At 39.0% G+C, this 15641-nt stretch overlaps 1 protein-coding gene across 5 annotated transcripts in view; it reads right to left on the reverse strand.

Moving 5' to 3' along the window:
• Nucleotides 1–15641, reverse strand: part of mad1l1 (mitotic arrest deficient 1 like 1) — a 64132-nt gene that overhangs the window by 13198 nt on the left and 35293 nt on the right. For all 5 annotated transcript variants that reach the window (XM_019253719.2, XM_019253721.2, XM_019253720.2 and 2 more), the window contains exons 16-17: nucleotides 13351–13582; nucleotides 7998–8191 (exon numbers count right to left, since the gene is read on the reverse strand). In XM_019253719.2, coding sequence (XP_019109264.2) covers nucleotides 7998–8191; nucleotides 13351–13582 — 426 coding nt within the window. The remainder of the gene's footprint in view (nucleotides 1–7997; nucleotides 8192–13350; nucleotides 13583–15641) is intronic.

Consider the following 15641-nt stretch of genomic DNA (forward strand, 5'->3'; position numbering starts at 1 on the left):
TATTTAAAAAAAGAAGTGTGTGTGTCTGCATTAGAAATTCCTTTGTGAACCGTCTTTTTTAAAACGTGGATTTTTTTCTGAAAAATATTTTTGTGTGCGTTGAAAAAAAAAGTAATTAAATATAAATCATAAGATACATTTGTCAGATTTGGGTGCATTCATTAATACTAAGTCACGTTTGCTGCCACATGATCTTGATACGCGAGAGTCAAACTGATCAAAATTGGCATTGAAATGTTGCAACTGCCTGGTTTAAACCGCAGAGAGTTTGCACAGAGCTGCAGAGACCATCGCCTGCTCAGGAATATTCATGACCTCAGGTGGACTTGTGTGGTTCTGGTGTATCACGTTACCATGGAGACAGAAGACATATGTTGTGAACATCAACCAGAGGAGCTAGTGACGGCAACAAGCGCGCGCAAGCAAATGTGCGTGTACACACACGCACACATATATACACAAACACACCCCGAGGGGGAAGCTGGACAGGAAAGTGTCAGGAGAAATCAGAGTCAACATTCTCTTCTCTCTCGGGGATTTCAACTCTGAAGATTTCTCTCTGAAGGTTTAAGTACATAAAGTCATATCCACTGAAAATGCAGTTAATTTATTCACTTTTGTATTCCCATTAGCCTTTGTGTTTACTGTTTATTAGTGCTTTGCTCATGTTTATCTTCATAGCTATCAGCGATACATCAGTGAGTGTTTTGTTTCAGTCAGTGAGCAAAGCGAAATTCAGTCCCAGCAAGCCTTCTTTTCCCAAACACCCACTCATCTATTCTTTTTAGTTTCATATTTATTTTATTGCCGTGTTATACACATGAACCAGAGCTCATGCATATGCACACACACAGACATTTTGTATGATGGGAATATGTAAGACATAATGGACCTTAATGTTATTAAAGTATTAATACAAGAGAGGGCCAGGGGATGATTTAAGGTAAACACACACACACACACACACACACACACACACACACACACACACACACCACCCACACACACACACACACAACCACACACCACACACACACACACACACACACACACACACACACACACACACACACACACAGAAACAATGTCTCAGAAATACCTTTTATTAATAAGTTGGTCATTAGTATGCATCATGATCTTGTTTGAGCGGTTTTCTCTGAGGTATAGGTATACATATTATGCATGTAAAGGATACATACATAATATGTATACATACTACAGTACTGCTACAGCAAGAGTTGAGTCTCACCTTCCAGCATGAGTACAGCTGGACAGTATTCATGAATTAATAAAGAGTGAATAATGCCAGTAATAAGCTGGGCATGTAAAATTCAAACTGAGTGGGTGGTAGTGTAAGTGTCCTCATTCATTTAATACTTCTCTTAATAAAGGGTTTGTTTTTTTTATACTGGTCTGCACACAGGACAAGATATCATACGTAAGTTTCTTTTTAAAGTTAAGGTTGATTTGATTTCTGGCTCTGTATGCATTATGCAAAAAAAAAAACATAAAAAAGGTTTAAAGGTTACTGTGCATGACTGCATGAAGCCCAGAAGTGCACTGCACTGCCTTTTCTGTTGAAGCCTAAGATGTAAAAATGTGATGCTTACTTTAGGATGAGTCGGGGTAAGTTTGGCAGTCTGCTGTCAATCGTTGGGCCTAGCTTCACAAAAATGATCATCAACTACAGGGAGTCAATTGGCCCTGCTGAGTGGTTAAGCATTTGTTTGTGTGCCACAAGTTAGCTCTTATGACAATTTAAATTAATGGAAACAACTTGTGTGATATCTCAAGAAAGGCACTTTTTTATCTCCAGGCCTGCCCTTTTATGTTCATATCGCACCACTCCATGATTATTTCCAAGTCATCACTCTCATTCCATCCGACAATCGGTAGAAACACAAATGACATTGAGCTTCAACTCATGTTGAAGTTTTTCCAAAAAGCCACCCCAGGCTGGGATGTAGCACTGGGATGTAATGAATATGAAAATAAAATATATCATAAAAAGAGCAATAACACAAATAAATCAATACTTTTCATGACTGTTGGCCAATGCTTAAACGCTCACTATGTTACCTGTTGCTGTACCTGTTCCTACAGTTTATATACAAACGTGCTTGCTTTGAGATAAAGGAAAATTGTGGCATAACTGATTATAAAATACAATGGTCCTCCTTATTAAAATCAGCTGTCTTGGTATTTTTATGGCCTCTTGGCTGCTGCCAATAGTGTTGTTGTGGGAAATGAAAGTGTTGTAACTGCTATTCCCTTTAAAATGAGATCACTCATTCAGCTTTACTCACTAATCAATATAAAATGGTTAAAAAAGAAAACACAACACCTTTATCGGTCCTTTCCATTTTAAATAGCTGCCACACTGTCTGCTTGAAATAACACTCCAACACTCTGGTGGCATTAAATCTGATCTGTTCAGAATAAGAGCGAGGCAAAGATAGCAGTCTTATCACGGGGTGAGAAAGAGTGACACCAGAAATGTTCTCTGGCCACTGGCCCAGCTGGGTCCCACTGCACCAGCTCCTGACCGCTCCCATGGCTCGAGTCTTAGGGGAACTGTAGCCGGCACCTTCCCCGACACTCGAGCCACGCTTCAAAGTTATTTTAAAATGAAGCTATAACAGACAAATGACTAAACCATTCAACCAGCGATGGCTTACAATCTGTCTTACACACATACACACAGGCAAACACACATTTGCATGGCGTTAATCATCCCCAAGTGGCTGATAAAACAGAGACAGGTCATTAAGACTCGACAGTGTTCATAAACTGTACTTTATTAACTGTCCTCTTCCTTCTCACACTCTCACACAGTCACAGATACAAATCCTTTTGATTTTTCACATGCCCTATTTCACTGCTTCTTGAAACCATTGCCATTTTTTAAATGTTCTGCTCCATCTACACATCACCTGCCTCCTCCATGCCTAGATACATTCTTTTCTTTCCTTTCCCTCCATCTCTTGCTGCTGACACTTAATTGGGAGTATGCTTTAATGAGCTGGCCCTGAGATTCTATCTTCTCCTTTCATTAGGAAGGGAAGGCAGGGGAGAATGTGTCAAGGAAGTGATGGAAAAGTGCGAGAGAGCAGGGGAAGCAAGGAAAGGAAGAAGAGAAAAAACAACAAAACAGAAAAAGACAGGTCAATAGAGAACATCTAGAAGTTTTTAGTCAGTGTTGTGGAGAGCACAGCTCTGTGCGTGCGTGTTTGTTTATTTGTTAATGAGCTAATCAATAGCAGAGGTATGTGAGCTCAGCAGTCGATCTGCTTTGGGAGATTACTTAGAGACGCACAACTTGTAATACTTGTTTGTCTGCAATGTGCCTCTTGATTTTAACTATTTTGACGCAATTCAAGTTAATAAACGTCTTGTCAGGTACAAATTGGAACAACACAAACATCACAGATCAATTTCAAGTCTTTATCTGAAAAAGCACGATCATACGGTGAAAAAGCATTATCTTTCTACTACCTTATAGTTTACGGTCTTCTGTTCACTGCATGACACCTATCTCTCACCTTTGTGTGCATAAAGAAGAAAACTTTGAATGAAGTCTTTATCTTTTTGGACTTTGTGTTGATCTGAAACTCTAAAACGGGCAAATGTTAATGTTGGAAAATGTAAACCGTGCCTCCCCCTCGTTGAAACTTCTGGAGGAAAAATGTTCAAATAACTCACTCGCTCGCACAAGTAAGGTGTTTATCTCGCTGATTAGCAGGGCCTCATAAATACCTAATCACTGATGCTAATCAGCCCTCTCACCTAGGGGTGAGCTAAAAATATAAATTGCACACATGCTCAGCCTGTTAGGCTAATACGCAAACATTTTGTGCACACTTTCTCCATCGAAATAATTCTGGCATCACAGCCATTTTAACATAATACTGCATTAATCCATTAATACCTGACAAACAGTATTTCCTCATATAGACTAGCTATGACTAAGTCGCTATCGCACCGTAGCGGTTCTTGTTTGCAACACTATAAAAGAAGCACACAGTTACAGTCAACTTTGACAGCCATGACTTTTGATCTTCCACCACACCGCCTGAACAGAAATTATAACTTCTGACTTCATTCTGTAACTCTGATCAAAAACAACAGCATGGATGTGCCAATATAATGAGATTCCTTTTGACTTTGAAGTCTATGGTAAATGCTGTGGAGGTGAGCATCTTACCAGAAAACAAGAAAATAAAGTTCATGCGATGATGAAAAAAAATGCTTATAAAAGTAACTTTAGAGAGGACCAACAGTCTATATGTTCACTATCTCACATTAAACATGTGCCAACTATGTGAGCACTAATAACAGGTAATTATTTACATGGGTATTTGAAGTTTGGATCAATAATATTGATACGGTACATGTTGTGTTTGTCTCTGCTGTTCCATGACGCTCCTGGCAATCCTTAAGATGTCAGTCCTGGTTGATTTAGCAACGTTTAGTTACTGGCAGTAACAACAGATAGAGTTTAACACTACAGGTCTCAGAATTCTGGAGGCAGCAAAACAAAACTATTGTCATTTTAATGTGGAAGTCAGGCAATAATTGGCCTGCAAACAGCAAAAGGAGTTGGTTACCTCCCTGAGAAGTTGGAGTTGTGCAGCCTGTCGCCTGCAGCTCTTCATCTAACAACTTATTGTGGCTGCTCCTTCTTGTTCCATTACTCTTTGCAATATTTCAAACTGACCCACTGTCAAAAAATGACCATTGTACTGTTTTATAGACACATCTTACTGACACTATATTTCCTGTGACTGTTTAAATGCTTTTATTGTGAAACTGCAGAAGATGGAAATGTCCTAGCTACCTGCAACCCAGTTTGTAATTCAGTGAATACATAAATATTTCAATGCTTTCATCAGTGGCCATTCTGTGAGCCAAATGTGGCCCATGGCCCACCAGTTGACAATCACCGGTACAGGACGAGGGGGTAATAAGGCCTGAACGTGGGCTAAAATGATTATTTAATCAATCAATTAGATCAGCAGAAGATTATTTGGTGACTACTTTGATAGAAACTGAAACTGAATATTTTGGGTGTTTGGACAAAACAAGACTTTAATGATCTTCAGCTTGATAAAACTGTGAGCAGCAGTTCTCTGCTTTTGTTGTTGGTTTGTCATTTCCTCATACTGTATAGATTGAAACAGTTTAAAATTAGGTACAAAGACACTATTTTTAAGGCGGTACAGGGATGAGTGAGGTGTTGGGTAACACTAAGTGTTGTGAGGTTATTGTCTTTGTTTTGTTTTGTTCTTAGGGTTTTTTTATTGTTTCTCTTCATGCATGTGTGTATGTTGTAGATTTAGTTTTGTTTTTTTGTAATACAAAGTCAGGAATATATTTTATTTATCTATCTATCTAAGTATCAAGTATATCTAAACAAGATGCAAGAAAGCTCGGTATTGTCATTTATTATTTAAAGAGAAGGGGTTAGTTACATATATAAGTTATTCTTCTTCTCACTCCTTTTCGAATATGTCTTACGTTAAATGTTTTGCCTTACTTTTCTTTTTTATTTTGGTTTACATATTCGAAATAAACACTTCAAAACAATTGAACAATGATCGATGACTCTTTTTTTTCTCTTTGTCTTAAGCACAAGTTCACATAAGTTATGATCACTGCAGTATCCTTTTTCTCCCAATAAACCCTCAATTAACGTTTGATTGTGCCGACACGCCTCACAGACGAAACGTGGAAAAAGTAGTTACTGACAAAGACTGAATAAACCAAACATAATTACCACCTTTATTGTGTCTCTCTATCGTCCCTGTTGAGACCCACACAGGATTGAATGAGTCAGAGAAGCATCTTATTTGACAATTTGAATTGAAACGTTTAAATGACCAAATTACAGCAATGTTAGGACATGAACAAACATGAATAAAGGGTGAAGGATTTTTTGAATGACAGAGTGACATAATGAATCTGAGAGAAAAGAGAGAAAGAGGGAACATGACAGTTTAAACAGGCAGGTTAAACAGCTTATACCACTGGAGGGGGGGGGGATTTGGGTGCCTATGGTAGAGGGGGATATTAGCAGGATTATCTGGCAACCCTGTTGCTGAGGTGAATAACATTAGAATCCTATTTGTAAAGACTTCTGTGCTTCCTGTCCTAAATCCTCCATTTTCTCTCCATTTACTCCTGCTTCATCCTACAATTAGTCCACTTTATATTCTCACGACCCAGATTACACTCACACACACACGCACATGCACACGCACACACACACACTAAGAGCAAGTTACGCATGTCACACACATTGTATGTGTATTTGCATGCGTGTGTCTTTAAGTGCGGGTGTGTGTGTGTGTGTGGTGCGATTGTCGTATTCCATTAGTAGTACAGGCCTCTCTGCTCCCATAGGCCACCAGGCGTGTGTGTCATACACACTCAGACAGTAGAGAACACCCTGAATACTAATACAGGAGGTGTTAGCATCTGTTTTGTGTGTGTATGTGTGTGTTTGTCTCTGTACATCTGTATGCTTGTGCACCCAACAGAGAAGGGTGGTGGTGGTGGTGGTGGAGCGGGTGCTGTGTGGTGAAGTGTGGTGTGACAGAGTGTTGAGATTGGAGTGAGCATGTGTGCATTTGAGTGTGACAGTGCGCACTACGGGGGCATTATGACTGTGTGTGTGTGTGTGTGTGTGTGTGTTCTATGGATGTAGTCTGAGGTTAATAAATATTGACAGTGAATTATCTCTTCTGGCAGGGTCGCAGGTGGGTTCGATGGAGCAGATTTGACACACCAGCACAAAAAAAAAGAAAAGAAAAAACATACGCGCACACGCATGTTCAAACACCCCCCCTAATGTCTTATTCTAATGTCGTTCTCTACTCGTCCAGCATTCATGTGAATCCTTGAGCAAGGCAGTAATGCCCAGGCACAATCGTCTCGCACATGACCACAATAATTACGCTGCCAAGGTAACAAATCTGCCTTCTATCTTGCCGGTATGAATTCTCCATGGTTTCTGTTCTAGCTAGGAGGCCCCCGTATCATAACACAACACAGAACCAACATGATGATTAGCTACTGCTACACATTCAGATCAGAGAGTAACAACGAGAGGGTGGGAGATAAACACCAAGGGAGAGATAAAGAGAGAAAACATGTTGCAGGATGGAGAGAGGAGAAAGGGGAGAAGGACAAAGACAAAGAGGTAAGTGCAATGGGAGCACAACAGGATGTTTTCACTGTAAAGCCACTTAAGGAAAGGATTTGCTCAACAGTTACACACATACAGTTTTTATTTAGCCCACTCAATGAGTGTATGGGGAGTGGAGATCGATTAATGCAGCCCAGTCCTGTGACATTGCCCAGTCATCACTCCCTCTCCCTTACACACACACACACTACACACTACACACAGCAGAGCAGAGTCTCTGTCGGCAAAGTGTTCCTCTCCCTGCACAGGCGACTCTGGCACAAAGCTATAACGTGGCGTAATGGTGCATAAACGTGGATATGTGGAAACCTTTGCAAGGTCAAACTTGCTCTTCGCGAAGCATTCGTTAAAGATATCAAAGAGACCGATATCCGCAGTCACACAGATGCCTGAAGGAATTTTGATGTTGACAGTGTCTCCCTTTTAACTTCACACTTCTATGTTAATGATCACGGCGCATATGCTTTGAGAAATACAAACTGCCGGTGGGTCCTAGCTACCTGCAACCACATCTGAGCTCAGCAAGCAAGAGTGTAGGTATAGATGGATGCGAAGCTAAATATTGTACTTATGATAATATTGATATGTATGAGGGTGGATATTTGGGGGGGGGTTTGTTTATGGTAAGTGGCTTTTCTGGTCCTAAACATTGTTTAAAATCTGTAAGATTTCTGATCTCATGAACAACATTCACCTATTTCTTGTGTGTAAACAAAAGCACTAAAGTTCTAATGTCGTATTATATCAAACTTTAAGAGTTCGCCCCGCCCTACACATGACCTATGAATACCTTTTTGAAGAGCAAGGAGTCGTCCATGTGCTCTGCATAGACTGAGGTGAGCCTGTATTGGTTCTCGGTGGTGATATCTATCTGATAGCCGGTCAGGACGTAGCAGACTGTGCGAAACTCCTGAATTTTCCTCTGAAACACCTCCTTCAGCCTCTGGTTCCTGAGCTCTGAGCTCTCCATCTGCTTACGTAAATCTGCAACACACAGAAAAGTTGGGGAGAATACTTCAGTCACATATTCTGATACTGGTCTGAAAAGTAAGCAAATATATTTTTATAACATGATTCCTTTATATATACAAGCAACTCAGGCATTCCAGTCAAAGTCTGAGCTACATGTGCTGCACAAATACAGGCTCAACAAATTTAGCTAAAGCAGCATAGATAGACGACTCCATATCATATACACATTACCCGAGGCACTCCATCTGCTCACTTAGGGTCCACAAAACACTATAATGCTCGGAGTATAGTGGCAACTAGTCAGCTGTGTCTCATAGCTGGCAGCAAAGAGAGATCCATGGAGAGGGGACACCGGATGGGTTTGACTTTAATTAGTTGAAAATCAATTTGCGGGAATTAGTTCATTTGAAAGCTTGATTTGAAAAGCCACATAAATTAGTTTGTATGAGCAAAAATTAATCATTATGGAGGGAATCATTTACAATTAAAGCCTTCGGAAATGTGGCTTGAAATGGTAAAAACGTATATATGATATCAGAGTTGAGCTTCACAGAAAACTAATGGGTGGTGGGGCGGTTGTCGTCCATGAGTGGAGTTATTTCGGCTCCAGTTAGCTCCGGCAGACTTTGAGGCAGATTGAGAGAGCAGAGAGGATTTGATTTATGGGAACACTTATGTGAATTTTTTTTATGATTGGTTTGCATTGTATAACCACGCCAAATTCATCAGGCAAGTTTAAAAAACATTAACTGTTTTGTATCTGGATTAAAACTTATAAATACCCAAATAAAATTTCCCAGTTCATTTTAGATGCTTACACAACTTCCTAAGTTACATAGTTCGAGGTGAATACTTCCATGATGTTCCAGTTCACACTGAAAACATGTTTGTTTGTACTATTGAAAGCTCTGACCACAGACAGCTAGACCTAACTTTGATAGCTTTTTCTATGTTTTCAGATTGAAAAATGGAACTTGGAAACTTCCATCTGTACACAGACGTGCGACGCTGTAGCCTTTTCAAAAGGTCCACACAGGATGAAAAGTAGACAGATTGCTCTGTTTAAATAGCAGTGGCGATCATGGTGCAACACTGAACTTCACAAAATCACAGACAATTGTCTTCAATCTTGTTCCTGATATTTACACACATAAAGCTCCTCATTTCTAACAAAGTTAAACCATAAATAAAGTTTTAAAAACAGGCAAAAGTGACAGACAAGAGAATTGTTGTTCACCTTCTTACAGGCAACACCGACCACTCACAAATTCTCAATTGTCTTGTGCAGGTTCTTGTGTAAGATTAGTTAATAGTGACAGTGGTGCATTTTTTTTATAGCCTAGGTTTCTAACTCTGCTATGACCGGTAATTATTTCTACCCATCCTTCTCCTCTTCATACATCTTAGCCTATTACATTTTCAACCATCATTATTATACAGCTAAATAGCTAGAAAGTATAAACTTAATAGTCTGTGAGTGTGTCTGTCTGTGTGCCTGTCTGTCTCCTGGGTGACTGGGCTCCTCTTGAGTGTCAGTCAGTGCTGATAAATACTGATTCAAGACTTCAGCATTGTGACAAAACTGTCACTATATGACAGCCATCAAACTGCCCTGAAAATGGCTGATAATTCTCAAGTGACAGATGCTGCTTAAATTTACTGTAACATACAGACAAATGGACACGTATGCGGGGACATGTGCATGTTATTGCCTGCGTAATTGCAAAAATATAAATACATTTGTGAAAAGCACAACAGTGCAAATCTGTGCGTTGGCTTGCTAGATTAAAGTATTCGAGGTAATAAGATTTTTACACCAACCATCAAGTTTTGAGAAAGTTAGTGACTTCTGACTTTTGCCCTTAATTGGTCTCTACGGGTCTAGGCGAACTGTCTCTTAAAGGCTGTCAAGAAAATTCCACTGCTGGGTAACCTTATTTATATATTTGTTCCTGCTCATTTTCTAACCTGCATGTCCAAAGTGTGTATCTGTTGAATGTAACATGGAGTATTGGTCAAAAATGGGTAATGACACAAATGATTTTCCAATAAAGAACTGCAGATGTGTACAAAATGTGATCTATCGACCCAGGAAACCCAACAAGTAGGGATGTAATGATACACTCAACTCACAACTCGATTCGAGTCACGATTTTTTGTTCACGATACGATTTTTTTTTTTACGATTTTTTAAAATCAAAATTATTATTATTATATTTATTATACTTTTTATTTGTAGGAAAAAAATCTCTCTTTACAGAAAAAAAACAAAAAAAAACTTTCTTTACAGAAACTCTCAAACAGTTTGTGTTCTCTTATAAAAAGTGCAACTTACATCTTAAACAACAAAACACATGGCAAATATCTGCTTTCTTTAGAAACAATCTCACAGTAAACTGCTGTTAACTGGTGTGATTTGCAGTTTTCGCTCACGAGGGGGCGTAACCAGGGCTCTAAATTAACTTTTTTGATCACCAGCCAATGTGGCTGGCAGTAAATAAAAACATTTACTTGCGAGCAGCACGCGTCAATTTCCACAGAGCACCTCGAGCGGGCCAAAGCCAGACACAGAAAAAGCAAAGAGAATCCAGTGGATTTTCAAAATAAAATACCCCGTGCAAACTGCCGGTCGTAAAAACAGACAAAAGCGAAACTAACTAACTACGTAACATATTTACACATGTAGAAGCATGTTTAGAAGGGAAACACCAGGAAAATGTCCAAATCTGACCAAGTAAACAAAGTCTGGCGGGCTAGTGCTTGCTCCTGAAACACTCCCGGTGGGGTTTGAAGTCGTGTGCAGGATGGACCAAATACGCCACGCTCACGCAACGCGCCGGGAAGCCTGTTTGACCAGTGAGAGCACGCGCTGTGCGGGTTCCCATTCGGCAAGAATCGTGATTAATTTTTTCTGTCCACCGATGCGAGTCGTCACGCATTTGTATTGATTTTTAATCGTGTCACGATGCATCGTTACATCCCTACCAACAAGTGTAATTTAATTTAACTTTTTAATAAAAAATAACTTTTAAAATAACTCATGAAAATGATGGGTTGTAATCACAGTTTATATGCTGGCAGGATTTATCTGTTAAGTGGTGTGGTCAAATTCCCAACTACATCACACAGCATGACAACATTTGTTACAAAAATAAGATCTACCTGGAGCCCCTGCAGCAAGAAGACGGGTCAATTGTGTGTTCAAACTCAGTGTGTTCAATAATATTTTCACGTTCCACTGCAAACTAACCCTCAGGACGCTTCCAAGAAGAGGCAAAAATAATCCCTCATTCACAAAATCCGATCATGCGTAAATCCAGTAATAATACTTCCTTAATGACACCAACAACAGCTCAATTCACTGGTTTAATTTCCTTTTTAAAAAGTGCTTGGTGAGTCTAATAGAAATGGTTCTAATCTCGTGGAAAAATGAGACACATTGTTTAAAATCTCTAACAACTTAACCGTGGAGCTTACTTAGCTTTAAGTTCACAGGTAGAACTGCAATATACACACAGAGCTGTTTATTTCACATATCTGTTTGCCATTAAAACTCTTTCAGCTCAATTAGGACTTAGTTTCTGTTGGTAGAAAAGGTGGTGACTGAGAGCTGCGTTGCTATGGACGTGGAAGTAGAAGACGAAGAAGAAAAAAACAAGAACCGTCCAATGTCATGTGGAAAAGTGGGACTTTTGCCATACTGTTCATTCATAGATTAAGCACTTCTTTTTGTCACAAATAACTTTCAAAGCTCTATTTGAAATCTGTAATTTATTATTTAATTTAGTTCATCGTGAGATCCAACCATTACTCAGTGTCAGTGAGCTCCTCACTGCAAATAATGTTTAGGCATATAGAGTATATGACGTAATACTTTATATAAACCTACGCCAACCTCAAAGGCATGATAATTAATCAGTTTGTCTTTGTAAGTGCTGAGTGCTGGTGAGCGAGAGACAGAAGAAAAGTGAATATAATAGAATAGAGACAAATTAACTAACAGACTTCCGAGGCTGAACTGCCCTGAACCCCAATTAAATATTTAACCCTGTCATAACTAAACTTCCCCGTCTAACTGTCTGTCATACATTAGTGGCCTCAAATATAAATAGCAATGAAGCAATTTTCTTCTCACTTTGGTTTAAGATTCAGCCAGTAGAGGGTGCAGGTTAACGGTTTCTCTCATTTAATCGTTCTTCATTAGTCGAAGAGAGAACAGGACATCAACAAATGTACTATTTGGAGAGTAGTAAAGTATCAAATTGCTTCATTAAAGAGAAATAAAATGTAGATGTCCTAGACGACATACATCTCCACCCTGGTAAAGAAAGGTCAGAGAGAATTTTACATTTTAAGCAAACATAAGGCGACAAAATTCCAGTGCCAAGGTCTTGTTATTTTTTACAGACAAGCAACAGAAAGCATCCTGAGTGGACGGCGGGGCTCATGCTCATCATTGATATCAGTGAGGTGAATGTGTGAGTGAATGGGTGAACGTTGACATGTGTAGTAAAGAGCTTCCCGTGGTTAAAAGATAAGAAAAGCTCAATATAAAACCATTCATCATAAATAAAGATTTATTTTTCTTAATCAATCCATCTATTTTTATGTTTCTTTGTATTCTGAGTAGCATAAAGGGACTAGATCTTTTGTTGCTCAAGCCTATGTTGTAAACTCTATAAATGAATAAGAAATAACCTTATGTTGTAAAGTTACCTGTGACACTCTTCTTAACCTTGGTAACTAACAGTATAAATAAAAGTCCAAACACAATGAACTCTTATATAACTCACTTTCATACTGAACAGAATGGTTCCTATGGTGCATGGAGAACATTTCAAGGTTTAAACTATTCTATAACAACTGACTGATTACAGCTGAAGTTGAGCCCAAGTACCTGCTGTGTCCCAACATTGACATACTCTGTGTTGGTGAAGATTTATTCCTCCAATAATGTTTGCTCTGGCCCTTATCTAAGCTGTGGCACCTACAATATGTTCAGCTCCATAAAGATTATGGAGGACATGGTCTTATGATAATGGAAATCTGATGTAAGATGAAAATTCCAGTGCCACTGACAACCCTGATTCATTCATTAGAAGCCTAGTTCGAGTTAATGAACCAGTTCACTACGAGTGAGTCTGTAAATGTGAGTGTGGTGTGGATCTTACCCAGCACCTCCTTCGATGGTGGCAAACTGAGGCCGAGGCTGGGGGCGTGCATACTGGAGTCGTCTTGTGATTGGACCAGAGTACTTCCATCCTGCAATGAGCGCATGAGTTCCCTGAGACGTGTCACTTCCTCCCGAAGAGCCTCAACTTCCTGCTGCCGCTGTTGCTTGGCAACAGTGGTAGGGTTCATTTTAAAGTGGAGAACTTGGGTTTTCACTGGATCATAGTCTCCCTGAGGCAGAAAAGGAGCATAAAAGAACTTCCATTAATTTCTTTAAAGTTCTTTAACTTGGTGGAATAAAATATTCTGTTGTATGTCATATTAATATGAAAACAACGTATACATGCATGCAATCCTGCTGAACCAGCATGCTCTTACCTAACACATTTCTCAAGTTGAGTGCCATAATGGCAATATTTCTTTAAGGCAAAGACTCCAAAGTCACTCTAAAATTACTCTGAAGTCTCAGCTGGTTGCCTGGCAATGTCACTGTGACGACGAGACTCACGGATTAAAAGAAATGAGATATAACATGTTAATTTCTGATCTCCCTGGGTGTTGCTAGGTTGTGTTTATTTTATGTCATGCTGGCTTTTTCCCCCTCTTTACAGTCAAAGTCAAGTTAACCAGCTGATGCTGTGTCTTGCTTCATATTTAGGAGACAGATTTAAGAGACAAAAAGAAAACAAATAAGGCGATTTCCTAAAAAAGGCCAACTTTTAAACAGGCCTAGTGTAGCCATGATGCATGTTTATGTCATCCTGTTGAATTCTCTGGAACAAGAGAATGGCTGAGTCTTTTGTTTGGGAATATGATTTAAATAATTAACCAATTATCAAGACAGTTGCAGATTAGACCATTAATCAATTATGTATCAGCTGTAAATGACTGCCCAAGTCTTCAGACTATGCCGTCAATTCAGCTTTGTCCCATCTTGGTTTGGATGAAAATGAGCACAGGGGTAAAATGTAATGGTATCCAGCACACAGTGTCTCTATCTGTTCTTCCCCATGAACTTAAAGTTCTCACACAAACAGCTCACAGGCCTTTAAAATACGTGTACCAGACAAAGCTCGAGCACATAAAAACAGCACATACATCTGCAGAAAACACAGAAACCATTGTTCTGTGAAATGTGCATGGTAAAAACATTGCATGGCAGAAAATCTTGAACAGACTTTCATTAAAAAAGGACAGGAGGAGTTTAATGGAACCCATCAGGAAGAGTGTGCTGACTATGATTCAGAGGAATAAATCAGGAGGAGATGAGAGGTGAAGTGGTGCCCCAAAAGTGCTTTCCAAGAAATCAACCCATGCTCTTAAGAAAATATATTTTCAACACACTTTGTTGGCTTTTATCATTTCAAGAGCATTTTTTTTATATATGGTATACTCAGCTGTTGCTGAGTTTGGATGTAATAAATAGCCATGTCTCTATTTTTTATTTATTTATTTTAAATGGTGCAAGTTGTACTTTAGGTTATTTTACTGCAACAATAACTGTGTTGGAATAATTTACTTTATTGGTAGCTAGACTGTGCTGGTGAAAGCAACTGAAAAACTCCTTTTTTGATTATATAATCCTGGTCCAGTTATGACTTCTGCTAAATTAGAATGCAACTTTACAGCATTTTGTCATATTTTTCAGAAATATTATTATATTATTATAGTATTTTCTAAACCAATTTGCAATAATTGCATTCAACCATGTAAAAACACAAAATTGAATCACGCAAGCACTTAAAATATGCTGAACTGTTTTAAATGCTACATTTAGAAACAAAAAAATGTGTTCACATAATTCAGAATAATAAATGTTGTTGCCAGCCTTGCATAGGTGAAAGAGGTCTGCTATTAAATGCTAGTGTAGGAGACAAGGCATGTGGAATTGAAATAAGAAACTGTATTTCCAGTTTTCTGTTTGGAAAGATATTTATTTTGTGTAACCTCTGAATGCTCTGCTTTACCTAACGTGCCAAAATCTTCTCTACAGAGGCTGCAGGAGCATACAGTAAAGTTATGAACATCAGACTGCCCACCTGCTTTATTTCCCAGTGTGCTACTCTTTGGCCTTAGCACAGAGCAGCACCTTAGCAGAATACTCCGCACTTATAAACTGCATGCAGGGAAGGAAGTGCAACTGATACTTTTGTGAACGTGAACAAAACTTTCAGAAAAGGACTAATACAGTGAGTAGGAAAACTCTTATTTCATATTATTTGAATTTATAAATGTGCTGCATCTTAACTCTAGAAATGCACAATGTGTTCAACAAATTCTATATGTACTG

The sequence above is a fragment of the Larimichthys crocea genome, chromosome X, assembly GCF_000972845.2.
Source record: "Larimichthys crocea isolate SSNF chromosome X, L_crocea_2.0, whole genome shotgun sequence".
Lineage (NCBI taxonomy): Eukaryota > Metazoa > Chordata > Actinopteri > Sciaenidae > Larimichthys > Larimichthys crocea.